The sequence below is a fragment of the Hipposideros armiger genome, unplaced genomic scaffold (assembly GCF_001890085.2).
Source record: "Hipposideros armiger isolate ML-2016 unplaced genomic scaffold, ASM189008v1 scaffold_73, whole genome shotgun sequence".
Taxonomy (NCBI): Eukaryota; Metazoa; Chordata; class Mammalia; order Chiroptera; family Hipposideridae; genus Hipposideros; species Hipposideros armiger.
In genome coordinates, this window is record NW_017731423.1 from 203,197 (window position 1) to 220,526 (window position 17,330).

General features: G+C 39.3%; 1 protein-coding gene across 3 annotated transcripts in view; it reads right to left on the reverse strand.

The window, feature by feature from the left end:
• Positions 1–17,330, reverse strand: part of GSR (glutathione-disulfide reductase) — a 63,667-nt gene that overhangs the window by 14,181 nt on the left and 32,156 nt on the right. For all 3 annotated transcript variants that reach the window (XM_019642882.1, XM_019642881.1, XM_019642880.1), the window contains 7 exons: positions 16,240–16,328; positions 14,981–15,050; positions 12,574–12,721; positions 10,140–10,194; positions 6,892–6,991; positions 2,288–2,374; positions 636–794 (listed from right to left, as the gene is read on the reverse strand). In XM_019642882.1, the coding sequence (XP_019498427.1) occupies positions 636–794; positions 2,288–2,374; positions 6,892–6,991; positions 10,140–10,194; positions 12,574–12,721; positions 14,981–15,050; positions 16,240–16,328 (708 nt within the window). The remainder of the gene's footprint in view (positions 1–635; positions 795–2,287; positions 2,375–6,891; positions 6,992–10,139; positions 10,195–12,573; positions 12,722–14,980; positions 15,051–16,239; positions 16,329–17,330) is intronic.

Genomic DNA, 17,330 nt, shown 5'->3' on the forward strand with positions numbered 1-17,330 from the left:
TCACAATGTTCCCGTCCCCAAGTGCTATAACGTCCAGGATGATTTATACACGCAGCAATCCTGATTAGAGCTGCAGATGATAAGGAATAATATTAGAGCTTTAAAGAGACAAGTCTCATAGTAAAAAGGAAATCTGTAAGGAAGAGGCTAGTCCATAAACTGCTGGACAATCTAGATGAGAGGTGGCTGGGACCCGATCTAGGGTGCCGACATTAAAAAGGAAATCTTTTGGGGCTGGCTGAGTGGCTCAGTTGGTTAAGAGCTCGCTCAAGAGTGCGAGCTCTAAGAAACAGAGTCGCCAGTTCGATTCCCTGCCCGAGCTGAGCTGCTGCTGAGCTGCCAACAGGTGGCAGGATGGCTCAAAGAAAAAAAAGAAAAAGAAAATCTTTTTTATAATTTCAAAGAAGTAGCAATGGGATTTGATGACAAACTGAATACACATAATATTGGGTTGTTGGAAAAGTCATGACGCATTTTTGCAACGAAAAACATAGAAAAAATACGTCATGACTTTTCCGACAATCCAATAAAAAGAAAAGAATCCAATAGAGCCCACCAGTTTTAGGGCCTGGAGTGTGGGGAAACAGGGCTAGTAAGAGATTCAAAAATGTTTTGGGCAGACTAAGTCAGCTTACCAGTTTGTTTAAATTCAGGGCCCTGGAATTTGGGTCCCTTCCAATGGCCCAGAGCAGGCAGTCAACATCTGGAATTGTGGTTACGGTGGGCTTCCTACCAGGCACTGAAGTAACCACACAAAGTTCCAAGCCTGAGGATGTCTTTTTAACTTCCTTGACCTATTGGCAAATAAATGTGTTAATTGTGGGAGAGGGAAGGAAGAAGGAAAGCAAAGAGGAAAACTAGAATTCTTAACATTTAACAAATCCCCATTGAATCCTACAAGTGAATCTTTACGTGCTGACACACATTTACTTTTACCCAAAGGCCACCAATGCTAGAACTCCTAGGAGCCATGACTATTTCCTAGGGGGCCCCAAATCATCCAGCCAATGGCTGCAAATGTCAGTTCATGTCACCAACTCAATGCTTCACATGAAAAACAAAGTATGTTAAACTGTACTTCTTAAAAATTGGTAAAATTTTGAGTGATAAATCTAAACACAGTGACTTGCAACTGGAGTGTGGGGAGAAAGAAACAGGCTAGCAGCATCAATAAGAAACTTTTTCACACTGCACAATCATTGCTTCTCCCTGTACATTCTTAACCAGAATAGGGGAGAGGCGTAGGAATCAGGTCAGGCGAGTGGAGCCCACGTACAGCTTAGTGACAGTCCCAAGGTGATTCTGATGTTAACCCCCACCACCAATCTAGCACTTTCATATTCACAAAGCATATTCACATTTATTATTTTACTTGACATGGCCTATGGTAAAAGGGTGAAACTAGGGGGAAACTAATCACTTTTTACAAGGCCAATGTCCCAGGCAAATTTTGAAATGTAGGTGATTCCCTGAGAAGTAAAGCACTTCGTAATTCTTTCCATCTATAAAACCCAAAACGGTGTGCTTTAAAAACAGATTCCGCAATAATATTTCCTGAAAAATTGGGCTGGCCGAGTGGTGCGTTGGTTAAGAGCTGGCTTGGGATGCCAGAGTGCCCCAGTTTGGATCCCACATATGAGGGCCAGTGACACTGCCCTCTACAGCTAAGATGCTGAACAACAGCTCAACCTGGAGCTGGGCTGCCATGAGTCGCCGGCGACGGCGTAGGCTGCAGCCCCTGCTGCAGTGGGTTGCCATGGGCTACCGTGTGTAGCCAGCAGCCAGCATGAGCGGCCGTCCAGAAGCCCACGACTGATCTGCCTTGCCCAGGAAGAGTGCAATGATGGTGCCAATTTGGGCCAGTGAAGCAACGTCCTCCACAACTAGGCTGAAGAACAAAAGGACAGCAACTTGTCTGTTCCCCTTTCCTCAATTCCCCAATAAAAATCTTAAAAAAAAAAATTCCCTGAAAAATAAATATAAACCTGAAAAATAAGGATGTTCAATAAGGTAATGGAGCACAACAATTAAAGCTTTAGTTCTAACTAAACTAAATTCAACTACCAGATTTCTATTTTATACCTTGACTTCATTAATACATTAATGAGAAATATAGCTTCTTATAATAAAGAAAAGAATTGGTAGTACTCTAGAAAGGAAAAAATTGACTGGGGTAGACCAAGAGATTGTGTTTATAAAACTAATGGGATAAAGCCAAGAGCACAAAGTGTGCTTCTTGATGGACAGATGACCAAGGGCGGTGAGCGTGGGCCGGGCCAGGTCGTACCTGTGAGTGCTTCAGGACGTTGATGCCAGCATTCTCCAGCTCCTCAGTGCAGTTGGAACTGATTAATGAATCAAAATTTCTAAGTACCTGGATACAAACAGAGGCAGCAGAGGGAGGGGGTGGGAAAGGAATAAAACTCGATTAAAGATACACTATAAACTTAGGAAAAATTTTGGTATCATCCTCCCTCTTATTTCCTTTTTCATTCGTGGGCATACCGTGAATGGAGTTTTAATAAATCTATTTTCCCCTGAAACCACTAATGTCTATACTACATCTGACTTCACCAATTCCTGTTTTAGAGTTAAATAGCTAAGCAACCTGCAGGCTGCTATCTTTGCCATGTTCTCCCCAAGCTTGCCTCTCTTTTCCATAAGTCTAGCGATCAGAAATTCTCTTTCCCGTTTCAGTATTCCAGGGCCAGCTTTTTGCTCTGATATGATTCAAACGAAGATTCTCTAGCAAAATCTCTTTATCTAGGCAGAAAAGTCAACAGCATGGTCTTGAGGATTTTTTATTTTATTTTATTTTATACTAGTGTTAGTATCTCTTTAAGATCTCAAACTACTTTGGAGTTCTGAATTTGGTAAACATGAGATCCATTCCTATTAAAGTTCCCAACAAAGTTGAAAGCACTGTCTTTTTCTTTCTTAGAATGCTAGGTGTTGTTCTAGAGAATGTCTCTCTGTCCATCTATCTATCTACTCATCATCAAATCCTTCCAGTGATTTTATGGGGTATGAGATGTTATCACCTTTTTTTTTTTTCAGATGAGGAAGCTGAGACTCCAAGAACTGGAGTGACTTTTAGAAAGTACTAGAGCCAGTATTCAAATTGAGATAGGTCTGAATCTTCAGATCAAGTTCTCTCCACATCGCTATGCACCTCCTCTTCCCACCCCATGGTGATGGAGGCCATTTAAAGGCACCGGAACCATGGCAGACAACTTCTGCTCCATTACCCCGTGCAGGCCTATGGAGCCTGGTAAGGCACAGAAAACATGGGAGAACAAGGGTATCGAAAGCCATTCTCTTGCCACATCTCTCAGATCAGTTGTAGTGTCACTAAATGGGGAGTACTCTCCCTTCCATATATCTGTGGGGCCCCTTTATTTTTTCTTAATTGAATTCAAAATACCAAGATGAGGTTCAGGGCAATAGATCAGTTATATCTTCAAAGGCATTTACATATTTAGCACTGCTGCTACAACAATCTTCTCATACTTCACCTTTTTCACAGCAATCATTCACTAAGTCTTTGTCAGAATACTATCATGATTTTAAATTAGTAGGCATGCAGTAAGTGTCTTCTGTGGAATTTACTCTAAGAGGTGCTAAGAGGATATAAAAATGCACATGGACACCTCTGTTCCCTTTCCAGGGGAGGAGAAAGACATGTAACTCTAGCAAGTGAAACCGAGGTCAGCACTATAAATTCACTGGTTCATTCATGCCAACAACAAATATTTAATAAGCTCTACTATGTGGAAGACATAACATATTAGAATAAAAGAGAGACTAATCATTAACTTAAAGGATGTACAGATAAGATGTTTTATAAGAGACAGAAATTATACAGAAGAGAACAGGGGAGGTTTCATGGAGAATGTTCCATTTGCACTGGATCTTGATGATTTGGGAAGGGAAAGCACCTTAAGTAGAAGAATCCGTACAAATATAAGGATGTGGGACCACGTTACAGATGGGGGAAAGCAAGTAGGCTAGTCTAAATGGAAGAGCTTTGAAGAAAAAAAGTGGGGAATAGGCCAGAGGTTAACCTCCTTTTGAAAGATGGACCAGGTCTGACAAGATTGCTTTATAAGGGATCAGTATAGATGTGGAGTGATGCTCAAACCTCACAAAACACCAGAGTAGATAAATAGGCCAGAAAATATGTGCGGATGACCTGCGTGTAATGATAATAATTGTGGTGATATGATGATGGGGATGATGAAAGAGGATACTCAGTGGGAAAGGCAAAACTTTGGAAAGGGAATGGAAAAACCACATTTTTCCTACACCATATTATTGGTGAAATTCTATCCTAATTCTTCTTAAGGTATGCTGCCTCAGAAATAGTGTAAGTCACCGGGGAGATCATGGAATGGATAACGCAGCAGGTTTAACAATAGGCTAAACTAGTTAAAGAAGGCAATGACTTTAAGGAGAGTGATCAGGTCCCTTTCAAACTAAAGAAGACATTAAAAGATGAGTAAAACTGGTAACAGAAACAGTGTCACTAGATAGAACTGATGAATAGTATTAAAGTAGAACTGTAGGGGCCGGCCGAGTGGCTCAGNGCAACAGCAGTTCGAGTCCAGCCCGAGCTGAGCAGCCGCTGAGCTACCAACAGGTAGCAGGATGGCTCAGCTTAAAAAAAAAAAAAAAAAAGTAGAACTGTAAGATTTAAAAAACATTTGGCACTTACAAGAATAAGAAATGTTTTTAGTACTAGTATCCCCAGAGATAAGTATTATTATCATTTGTTAATTCCACTTAAGATGCTGAAATATCTATTCTATTGCTAGCCTATATGAAGTTCCATGAACATGAGAATCATATAACTTTGAGTTAATTGGAAGCCACATGAATTATGTAGCACAGTATCATTGAAAATAAGAAACTGAATTGCCATAACAATCTATGGTTTTGCTATGAGGATTGTTCTTTTTTTCTTAAGTCTCAATATTATCTCCAGTTGGATTTCAATGTTCCTATGATGGCTTCCATTAGTGCCCTAGGGAGAATATTCTTTAAAATAATAATGGTTACTGTCTAGCAACTTTTCTTTACTCATAGGCCTCCTCTTTCTTTCTCTAGAGATTGCTTTGTGGTAACACACATACAGCACACCCCAAGCCAGGGAAAGATGGGCGGTCATGAGTTAGTCATAGGATAGTTCTAGAATAGTTACATTGGGACAGGGAGAAAAGGGAGGATGAGCCTGATGCATTAGGGATGGGGAAGGACAGGAAGCTCAAGTGGAAGGGGCTCTGCAAACTAGCTAATTTTCCAAATGCAGGAAGTTAACCACTCTCCTGATAAACTACTGCAGTTTATTTGCTTATTTACATATTAAATTCAGGCTAGCTATCCCTCTGCCTTTCTCCTTCCTTCCAATTTGCTGGATATATCCCATCAATGCAAAATAATGTTTACCTATGAAAAACATTATTCAGGACATAAATCTCTTGGGAATTAATTATATGACAAGTCTCAAAGCCAAAGAGAAGGAAAACAAGAGAGAGAGAGAGGGAAAAAAAAGCCAAAGAGAAAGTTCATTGGAGTACACACTGACCAGGATTCAGTTTCCCTCGTCTCCCCCAATTTGCTCAAATAATCAAGAATTTGAATCATAGCATTTGAGTGGTCAGGGTCTGATAAATCTTGTTCCAAAGGCATTAAATGACTTGTCCAAGTCACACATTTGTCAGGGATAGTTCAACTATTCCTGTTACTGCCCTATACCGTGTCTCTGAAAGCTCCAATATTGTGCCACAACCCAGTGGTGCTCAGCCACGATTAATCAACAAAACAGATGAAGTAACACTTCCTCATTAATCACAAACATGGAGGCAGCATTTTAGAAGAAAAAATATTGGTCTAGGCTTCTGAGACCTTAGTTGACTCTCAGTTTTGATACTAACTAGCAGTCACAAAACTTCTCTGGGCCTTAAAATGAAGTTCAAATAGATGATCTATATAAGCTTCCTTTATTTTTTTTATTTTTTTTGTGGCAAAACAAAATGCATAACATTAAATTTACCAACTTAACCATTGCTAGGTATAGTTCTGTAGTGTTAAGTATATTTGTATTATTGCAGTGATCTCCAGAATTTTCTCCTCTTGCAACACTGACACTCTGTACCCATTAAACAACTCATTTCTTCCTCCCCCCAGATCCTGGCAACCATCACTCTACTTTCTGTTTCTATGAATCTGACTATTTTAGATACTTAATATAAGTGGAATAATATAGTATTTGTCTTTTTGTGACTGGCTTATTTCATTTAGCATGTCCTCAAGGTTCATCCATATTGTAGCATGTGTTAGAATGCTCTTCCTTTTCAAGGTTGAATGCTATTTCATTGTATGTACCACATTCTGTTTGTCCATTCATCCATCAATGGACATGTGGGTTGCTTCTATATCTTGGCTATTGTAAATAAAGCTGCCATAAACACAGGGGTGACAATATTTTTGATAAGTATCCTTTTAATGAAAAGAACTTAGTACATTTTTTTGACTGAGTGCTAATAATCCAATCCAAGAAATTAACCTGATAGTCTGTTCAATTTAACTAATACTTACATATTTAACCGTACATGTCTCCTTAGAAAGCCACCTGATATTATCTACCAATTCATGATGAAAATATTTGCCAGTTTGATTACATCAAAATCATTTCATCAACTAGCAGCTGGTAGCTGGGAAAGACAGGAGACCTAATTCAAACAGCTTCTATGCAGCAACATATGGAACAAACCAACCCATCTCCACATGCTTGTACCCTAGTATTTAATGACAACATAAGGGAAAATTCTCACTGTAGATTTTTAAGAAGATTGACATCAAGGAAAGAGAATGGAAAAGGGTAGAATTTACCTTATCATGCCGTATCATGAGTGATGTCTTAGAACCCAGAGCTGAAAGGATGCCCGCTATCTCCACAGCAATGTAACCTGCACCGACAATGACACTGTGGCTAAAATGAAAGCAAAGGGTTAATATTTTTAAATAAACTTATTTTAGAATCATTTTAGATTTACAGAAAAGTTGAAAAGATAGTACAGAGATGTCCTGTATGCCCTCTGCCCAGTTTTTCTGAAAGTTAACATCTTACATAACCATGGTACCATTGTCAAAACTGAGAAATTGACATGGGTACATTGTTATTAACTGAACTCTAGACTTTACTCAGATTTCACCAGTTTTCCGTTCATTTTCTCTTTCTGCTACAAGATCCAAACCAGGATACCACATTGCAATTTTAAATAGAAAATACCCCTTTGTAGAAAGGAAATAAATATATTTTTGATTGTTTTAGAAGTTTTTTAGCCTCATTCCTTCAGAGAGGAAACAAACAAAAACAAAAACATTGAAACTAGAGATAATGCCTTATGCAATGATCTTTGCACCTAAAACTAAAATTGACACCACAATTCTTATTACCATTATTCTCTGCTCAGTATTCCTCCTTGATCTTTATTCGATTCTATCAATCTTTGCAATATGATTAAAGGCCAATTTAAGCAAGCCATTTAACTTGTAGGATTGATCCGAATTACAGCTAAACACTGCATAAATTTGGTCTAAGAAAGTATCTTAAACACTAGACTGACGATGGACGAGGCTTTGAGGCAATGGCACAGAAGCTGGCCTTAGCCCTAGTGCAACAATGTGTACTTCCAGGCTGCAGCCTAGACAATAAGCATCCCATTCAGGACTAGTTGTGTCAGGCTTAAAACATGGTCTTCTACCTCCACCCAGTTCTTGTGTAAGAAGTAAGCAATCAGGGAAGAACAAAAAACCTTCTCTTTAGTACCTCCCACAGGTAAGGTACCATATTTTGAGTACTTGCCTTCAGAGGACTATGGTCTGGATGGAGGATGAAGTATGAACCCAAATGGCTACAAGATAAAGGTAAGCACCCTCCTATCCTACAATCCAGGGTATGAAAAGAGAAATGTCCACACAGCCTGAAAACCATGAAAGAGTTCTTCTTCCATCTCTATCTCCCTCTTTCCTATTGTATGATGACCCCTTTTTCCTTTCTTTGGGTCTTCCCTTCCTCTTTTCCCCATCCATCTTGTCTTTCTTCCCCAAACGTTTTCGTTAAGCATTGCACTAGACGGGATGGGTAGTGGTCCCTGCCCTTAAGGAATTCCTGAAGGGAAACATGCACGTGGGGTTGCTGAGGCACACAGGTGAATAGTCAGTTCTTGCAGGACAGAGGGCTCAGAGAACACTCCAGATTCCCGAAAGATGAATGATTTGTGCAGGGGTTGGGGGATACTTTCCAAGCAGAAGGAACATACAAGGAACAGGTGTGAAACAAGTTGGCTTCTTCAGAGAACTGCAAGGAGTTCACTGTTTGGCTCTCAGCTCCCAAAGGCACCTCTTTCTAACTCTTACCACAAAAGCATCCAATGGAAATGATCTTATAGCCCTCAAATCCCCAAAGCACTTCTCTTAACCTCATCATGGACCTGAGAACTACTTGTACCATGGCATTCTAAGGGATCTATGCTCCAGCCGCCATCCTGACATAAGCCCAAGGAGGGCAACACTGAACCATTCCGTCCACAAGCAAATGGTACCTCACCTACAGAATTTGTTCTTTCGCTGATTATTTTCTTATTTACCAACATAACAATGATAAAGGAGTCTTAGAAAAAGTAAACAAAATTCACATAATTGTTCATTCATTTTCCTATTTTCCCAGTCTTTTGTTTATAACATGCATAAATTCATTTCAATTCTTTTATTGCTAGCAACGCAAGTTTAATAAATGATTTTAAAACACTCAAAACAGATTATCTGTAATAAAATATCTTATGGAGTGACTGGTTAGCTCAGAGGTTAGAGCGTGATGCTGATAACACCAAGGTTGCCAGTTCAATCCCTGCATGGGCCACTGTGAGCTGTGCCCTCCCTAAAAGAGTCAACTATGCCATTGCAGTATGAAAACAATGTGTAACCAATGACCATAGCTGCTCCCCAATAAAATCAAACCAAAAAAAACCCAAAACATCTTTTAGGACAAGTCTAGATTGAATTATATCATCTAAACAAGACAAGTCATGATCACATTTCTGGATACATTCTCATGTGTGTGTCATATCATTCAACCCTAAAACCAAACCATTACAGGGTAGATCATGAGGGAAGAAAGGTTGTTCTCTAACACAGTTCCATGCGCTGCAGACAGCAAATCTAAAAAGGCTGTTTGCCTTTCTCGAAGTCAAAAGATTGCCTTGTCTGAATATCTTAGTGGGACATTTTCACCACAGCTATGAAACTGCAAAGAAACTGTCCCTTATTAACTGTGGCTCCAGGTAACTTAAGGTAAAGGGATAGGCATGAATTATTAGTCAGCCTCTGTGAAGGCTTTTTTAAAAGCACAGAATTAAGAAGGCCTCAAACTGGATTGGCAGCACCACTAAGAGCAGCAGGGTTGAGTAATTACTGACTCCAGAGAGAGTGTTTCTCAGAAAGATAAAGCCGGTCCCTGGGCCAAAAGGGTCCCTCCTCCAGTTCCTGGGTGTCATCTCTTTTCATGAGTGAAGGAAGGATCCCTCTAACCTAGAAAGCTTCCAATTGGCAGCTTCTTCAAATTAGAGAAACAATCTCCCTCATTATCTTTTTTCTCTCTATGTATCTAAATCCATGAGAGAAGATTAGTAAGGTTATCTGGATAAACACATATAAAGAACAAGTTCAGAAAAATCTGTTTTTGCGAAACTGACAAAGCCTTCATTTATGGAGATCCCTCTGCACTAGCTGCTTGGAAAACGACAATCAGTTACTTGAGACACATTATCAACTGACGCTGTGTCAAGATGAAGAAAGAAGATAGTCTAGGGCTTTACTATTCTTTAAAACCACCCTGCATTTTTGATCCTGGTTCTAAAAACTCTGCAATGGCCTTTGACCAAAAGCATGTAAGATATGAGTCACTTAATGAGGGGTACTAGTGTATGAGATGCCCAAGGTCATAAAAAGAGAAGAGGTAGGAAAACAGAATTCAGGAAATGCCTGCATTTATTGGTGGGGGTGGGGGAGGGGGAGGAATATCAGCAGGAGAGACTGAGGGAGAGTGAATACTGAGGTCAGGAAGGAAACCAGCTTACCTAGGCAATTCTTCCAGTTGAAAAAATCCATCACTGGTTATTCCTAGGCCGGCACCTATGTAAGAAAATGCGATATAGATTACACAGACTGAGATTTCTCTTGGAAAATAATCACAATATTTTATGCAAGACCCAACACTTTCTCAACCATCACCCTTTCTATTTTGATATGTTTTGCTGAAGTCCTCACTTAGGAAGCTGCCAACCAAGTCTTCCCTGAGTTCACATTCTTATTTTCTCTCTAGAAATAAGAGCAGTGATGACTGAATAGCTATCAAATTTCTCTGAGGAACTAAAATTTTCTCAGCTCTCATAAACAGACTCTCTGCTTGACTCTCCCACCCCGACAGGTAGGCGGGGAACCCTTGGCTCAGCTTCGGCCCTCTTCTCTCTGCTTTTTTCTTCAAAGGTTCCAAATACATAGTCCTAGCTTTGACCTTCTCCTTAAGTTCCGCTTCCAAATTTCTAAGTGTCCCACTATACAATTCTACTTTGCCTCGAACTCAGTATATTTAGAATTGAACCTTAACTTTATATCCCAAACCACGTCCCTCTCTCAAGTGTACCACTTCACTTAAAGGGACCACCTTCCACAAATAATCCAGATGAGATACTGAGTTGCCAATCCGTGATTTCTTCTCTCAATGCCCCCTTACATCTCATCAGTTATTAAAAATATTGCACTTTGCCAAATCCAAGACACCGAGATTAAAAGACACATCCTGATTTCAGGTGTTGAAAAAAAATTTTTTTAATGTGTCTTGGAATCAATGAAACACAGTAACTGATTCTTCCTTCTTTGAGTCTTTTGTGCCTGTTCTCTTCGCTGGTGCCTGGCACATAGCGGTGGCTCAGTGGCTGTCTACAGAGCTGGACTGAGCTTTGCCCTCACATTTCAGATGCTAACCCTGTAGTTCAGCACCGGAGCTTCACCTCCTGGCTACTGCAACAGCCCTCTAACTCATCTCCCTCCTCGGTAAGTCGCTGTCAGATGAGTTTTCTAAAATGATTACTTAGATCTTATCACTACCTTATTGATAAGCTAATAATTACTTGTCCCAGGTGTTGTGAATTATAGATTCCTTAATTTGCTTTGTAAGTCACACAATTTGGCCCTAACCCTCTTCCAGTCTTAACTCAATGTATTTGCCTCCAGAATTTTCAATGTTAGAAAAACTGGGGAGTTGGTTGAATGTAGCTTCAATGACATTTTTATTATTCACTGGCTCTTCTGGTTTTCCTTTTCCTCAGCACATAATGCTCAACGTGAGCCCCTTTCCTAGGAATTCTTTTGGGTTCATGCCAGCCCCTAGTAATCTGTCCCACCATTGAGTACCCCAACCCTCACTCTCTGGGAATCACCTTGTAACATTTACCTTTTATTTTCTTTATATTTGTTTTTATCTTATGTTGTTAATTAATAAATGTGTATGTTAAAAAATTTAAAAGCACAATGGAGCATCTAGTGAAAAGCAGGTCTGTTTCCCACCTCACACCTCCAGGCCTCTCCTTGTAGGAAGTCGGCAGTGCAGGGCTTTGAGCACCCCTCCAGAGAGATTCTAGTGCACATACATAGTGCCCCTGCCTTTTTAAAACGACACAAATTGTAACATACACACTGTACCACACCTTGCTTTCTTTCATTTCACAATCAATTTTGGAGATTGTTCCATATCAGGATGCTTATGTCCAATCTTCCCAACTAAATTTTAAGTTACGTGAGAACAGTCCCTTTATGTCCTTTACAGTAGTTGTTCTTAACCTCTTGGGGGTCATGAGCCCATTTAAAAGCTGGTGAAAATGTATGGATTCTCTCTCCAGAAAGAAAAAAATTACATGAATGCCTACATACTCAATATTTTTCCAAAAAAAAATACAAAAGATGTATAAACTATGATCACCATCCACAAAGACCTTATAATCTAGTTGGGGGATAAAGACATGGACAATGTTTCTTGTAATGATTCATCCCTCTGTGTATAAAATGCAAAGGCAGATATGACTACCTGAGATTCTTACTGATTTAATTTTATTATTCTCCATATGAGAAGAATATGTATATAAAGAAGGCTTAATTAGGTGATTACATCCCTTACATCCCTAAAGATTTCCCTCCCTTAAACAAAACAGTGAATGTATCATATCATGTAAATAACAACCCAAACTGAGTCTGGAAACAATCTCTACCATGCTGAGAAGGAAAGGATGAAGCTCTCACTGATTCTTCTCCCTGTGTTACCTGTAGTATGTCTGAGCCTGGAGCTGGAAGAAATCTCTTTCTTTGTCCCGTCATCAAGCATCACTTAAGCCAATTATATTTACGTTCTGCAGAGACCTTCTCTCATGGCCTTGTCCAAGAGAAAGAACTGGTAGGCACAGGCAGGTACCCTGGCATGGCTTTAAGGTTGAACACAACAGGAGCTGGGAGACTCACCGGGGATCTGGCTCTCCTGAGGACGTGAGGGCACACCACCTGTTGCAATCAGGATGTGAGGAGCAGTGTATTTTTTCCCATTGACCTCTACTGTGGGCTTGGGATCACACGTGAATGCTGCATGGCCATAGATGGTTTCTATATGGGACTGGAGAAGGAACCATGACATTAGCCTACACTTAAGATAAAGCAAAAACACATGCTGCCACTTATCAGATCTTTCCATTGCTCTGCTAAGGATTTTGACTTTGAGTTTATTGAGGCCAAGACAACTCTCAATAATCCAGTTTCTGCAAAACTTCTGTTAACCGATACTTAGGTAAAGGGTTGCTAGTTAATGCTGGAAGTGTACAGTAAAAGGAGTGCTATTATGGGCCAAAACCCAGAGACCAAAAAACAAATGCAAGTCACCTTGACAAAGAAAAAGATTACACCTTTGCCCCCAAGAGTTGAGGGAGAAAGTCTTCCTCACTTGCAATGAAAATGCACTAAAGAATGATATATCTGCAGGAAGGACAAAGGCTGAGAAAGACAAAAGGATAAAGATGAAGAGAGTAGAGGAGAGAAAAGAGAAATACTCAGCCAAGGGAAAAAAAATACAAAGCTTCCATTTTCTTAAACAAAATGGGAAGAACACCACAAAATTACATGACAATGAAGTTCTATGCTAGAGGAATTGAGAACTCAAGACTCTTCATTTGGCTCTTACTGACATCCTCTGTGCCAGGGCCCAGATTTGGGGATTGGAGGTTGCTGGATGACAAGCTTCTACCAACCACGGTACTTATATTGGCATGTAAATGTGGGCATTGTACAAGGACAATGGAATTAAACACATAAGATCACAGAAAAGAATGTTTTAACATTTTGGAACATGCTTGGTTCTGCACTGGGTTAATGCCTCATTTCCAATCACCCCTGCAGGCCTGTTCTGCAGGTACCCTGCTTACTTAAGCTGAATCAAGATACAATGCCAAAAGCCTCCAGAAAAACCTTTGTTTAGGAGGCAATGATTTTCTATGGGGTGCCAGATAAAAGGGGAGATGATGGATCAAGTGGCAATAATGTAGATAATAGTTTGCGGGAGAAACTGATGAAATTTTTATTTCCTAGGATATTTGACAGAAAGTTTCCCCTCCTATTAAGAATTTCTGGATCGGGCCGGCCAAGTGGCTCAAGTTGGTTAAGAGCTCACTCAAGAGTGCAAGCTCTGAGCAATAGCGGTTCGATTCCTGGCCCAAGCTGAGCTGCCACTGAGCTGCCAAAAAATTTCTCGATCAACTGTAAGTAATGCTTTCCCATAAGGTCATAGTAAGTTTTACTACACACCAAGATTTGTATTAAAAAAATGCTGTTTCTTGAAACATTTTCCTATCTCTTTTGCATTTTAGCTAGCTCCACTTTAAAAAAAAAGTTGATGGGGTGTTTTAGTATAGCAAGTGATATCTCTATCCTCATGCCTAGTAGCCTTAAAATATCTTGTCGTCATGACTAGGGGACTGAAGGACCCCAAATATTTCCCCCTTGAGTTGGAGATTACAGTCAGAAAAATTTTACTGTCCAAAAAATAAACCCAACAAATAATAAGAATCAATAAAAAAAAATACATGAGATTAGCTATCTGTAGAAGTAACTCTCCCTAAAAATGGGTTAATAAATATATTGCTTATGAGATTACTGTGGCACAAATATCATCAAGAATCTACCGATCTAAATATAACCTAAACTACGCTGAAATATTAAGAAACTGCAAAGTGAGACCAAAAAGGCAAATGAAGAGCGGTAGGATATATGCTGTCAAGAAAAAGGAGAGTTGGATGGTGCAGTCTGTCATGTCTCCAGCATAGTCCTGGGTGGGAGAAGTGTGACATCTAAGCACTGAGGCGAAAAAGACCTCAAGCTCGCGAAGGACAACATATATGCTGAAGGCAAATACACCTTTGCCCAATTTTCTTGATGAGATTTCATTTGCAGAAACAACCTTCTGAACCATAATTTGGGTCTCCTGAGTAGATCTAGCCACCAAAACTGAGGGTGCTCTGAGCACATAAACAATGGCAGGCAGGTTACCTGCCAAATAACGCTCCTGATTTTAATTAATAAATGGGCATAATCCGTCTTTTATGTGTTTGGCTTCCAAGTGGAGGGCCAGACCAACTCAAGATACAGCCATCAGGTGAGACCTAGTCTACCAGCTTTGGCACAGATTGCCTGCTCTCTGTATGTAGAAAAGAGACTGGCCTACGGAGTTAGAGACTTCTCTCTGACAGGTCAACCTCAAAATCATTCATCACAAAAGAAATAATAAGAGGTATATGCCACAGCTACGTTTTAGTCTGGGCAGACTTGTTAGCATACTCTAGTAGAGAATAGCTCCTTCTCAAAGTTCAAAACCCAGCACACTCACCTTGGTGAGATTATTTTGATAGATGGTGTTCAGGCGGCTCACATAGGCATCCCGTTTTTCCTTTATAACACTGCAGTGAAACCTGAGTTAGTACTGAGAAACAGGATTCCCCTCCTCCAGTTAGTAACTAGGGCACCTGTCCCTGCCACCACCCTGAGCAGAGAATGACAGACTGTCAACAAGAAAACCCCACAGTGAACCTCTCTGAAGACAGTCACCTCTCTCCCGTGCCCGTCTGTTTTCCCTACATACAGAACCTCTATGCAACTCCACAGAGACTGTTTAGTTGACATCCACAGTATGTAAATAAAAATGTTCTTTGCATAAAAGACAAGAAGTACTGTTTTGGCACAACGCCTAGTACCTGGTGGCCACTCAGTATTTGTTGAATAAATGAATGAATTTGAGAAATTAAAAAAAAAAAAATCGATGCCTTCAAAAAGTTTATTACAGGTCCTTAAAAAGTTAAACACAAAATTGCCACATGACCCAGCAATTCACTCCGATGTATAGACCCAAAATGATTGAAAGCACACACTTGTAGATCAATGTTCATAGCATTATTATTCACAATAGACAAAAGGTAGAAAAAAACCCAGAAGTCCACTGAAGGATGAAGGGATAAACAAAATATGGCATATAAATATAAAGAAATATCATTCAGCCTTAAAAAGGATTGAAATTCTGACACATGCTATAACATGAACTTTGCAAACATTATGTTAAGTGAAATAAGCAGGCATTAAAGGACAAATATAAGGTACCTAGAATAGGCATTCATAGAAACAGAAAGTAGACTAGAGATCCCAGGAGCTGGGAGAAGAAGAGATGAGGAGCTATTGTTTAATTGGTACATTAAAACACGGTTTCTGTTTGGGATGGTGGAAAAGTTCTGGAAATGAACAGTGGTAATGGTTGCACAACTCCACGAATATACTTAATGCCACTGAATCAACAATTTAAAAATGGCTGAAATGGACATTTTATGTTGTGTGTTTATATATATATATATATATATATATATATATATATATATATATATATAGTATACAACTTGAGTTTAGAGATAAGTATACACTTGTGAAACCACCACTGTCATCAAGGCCATAAACACATCCATCACCTCCAAAAGTTTATGATATATATATATATATATTTTTTTTTAACCACAATAACATCCCCCAAAGAAGTTTATGGCTCATTTAATTACAAAAAATATTTATATTTGGAAAAAGAGCCCTCCGAGCATCAACACTTACCGCCAATTGAATTTACTATCACAACTTTGAAAGCCATAATCAACATGGTCATGTATGAATTCGGAGTGCACGGCTGTGTTCCACATTACCTGTCAAAAAAGGTACCCAAAACAGTAGTGTATGAGTTCTAAGGGAAAACAGAAATCAGGGATGAAAGGTAACTATAGAATAAGCAGATAAAAATACTGACTTTTAAATTTAAAAGAAAACTAAACATTTAAAAGAGAGTTCAAAAATATGACCAGATAGATTTTATAGGGAGGCTTCTGAAATGTTGGGGGGAAATTAATTTGATGGTTCATTTCCCTAGTTTGTAAGCTCTGTAAAAGCAATATATTATAAGCCCCATAGCCCTTCCGTTAACCGTTATTATTGCTTACATTTTCTTTTTAAGTTTCAGATATTTTCAGCCCTGCCTTCTTGGGTTAGTTCTAGAAAATGGAACTGCATCTGTAACTTTACAGTAAAGTGATTTGGAAGGAAACTTATTAAGGAAAGTTGAGGACTAAAAACTTTAAGAGAATGAATTCCTATTATGTATTTAGTAACTACGAACGTGTCCTTGTAAGACATATGCAATTAGACATCTGGAACTCAAAAGTTCAATGCGTCTCTTGTGGAATGTAGCCTATAATCTGTAAAGGCCTTTTAATGCCAACTGATCATCATGACAACTAAATTCCAACTGGCATCTAGAACCCTAGATGACAAACTACCATTTTTCTTTGTCAGACAAGTCTTACACTCCATTTCTGACAAGGCTTCAAATTCCTTCTTTGCACCTTTCTCCCTTTATGCCTAAAGATGAATAAATTGATGACTGCTGCATTCTGATCTTTTTATTGAGGTGAAACTCACGTACTATAGAATTAACCATTTTATCTGCTAGATTCTTTCTCTTAAATAATGCATATGAAAGACTTATCAATACCACAAACAAATTGTGTCATTTTAAGAAACATCACAACATCTCATATTTTTCTGAGTATTTATTTACTTCCAATTTGTAGTATGTACAATGCTATAGCATCAGACACCTCTTGGAGAGAGTGCCTCTGTATGAACTGCATTGGGCTTTTAGGCTCAGACCT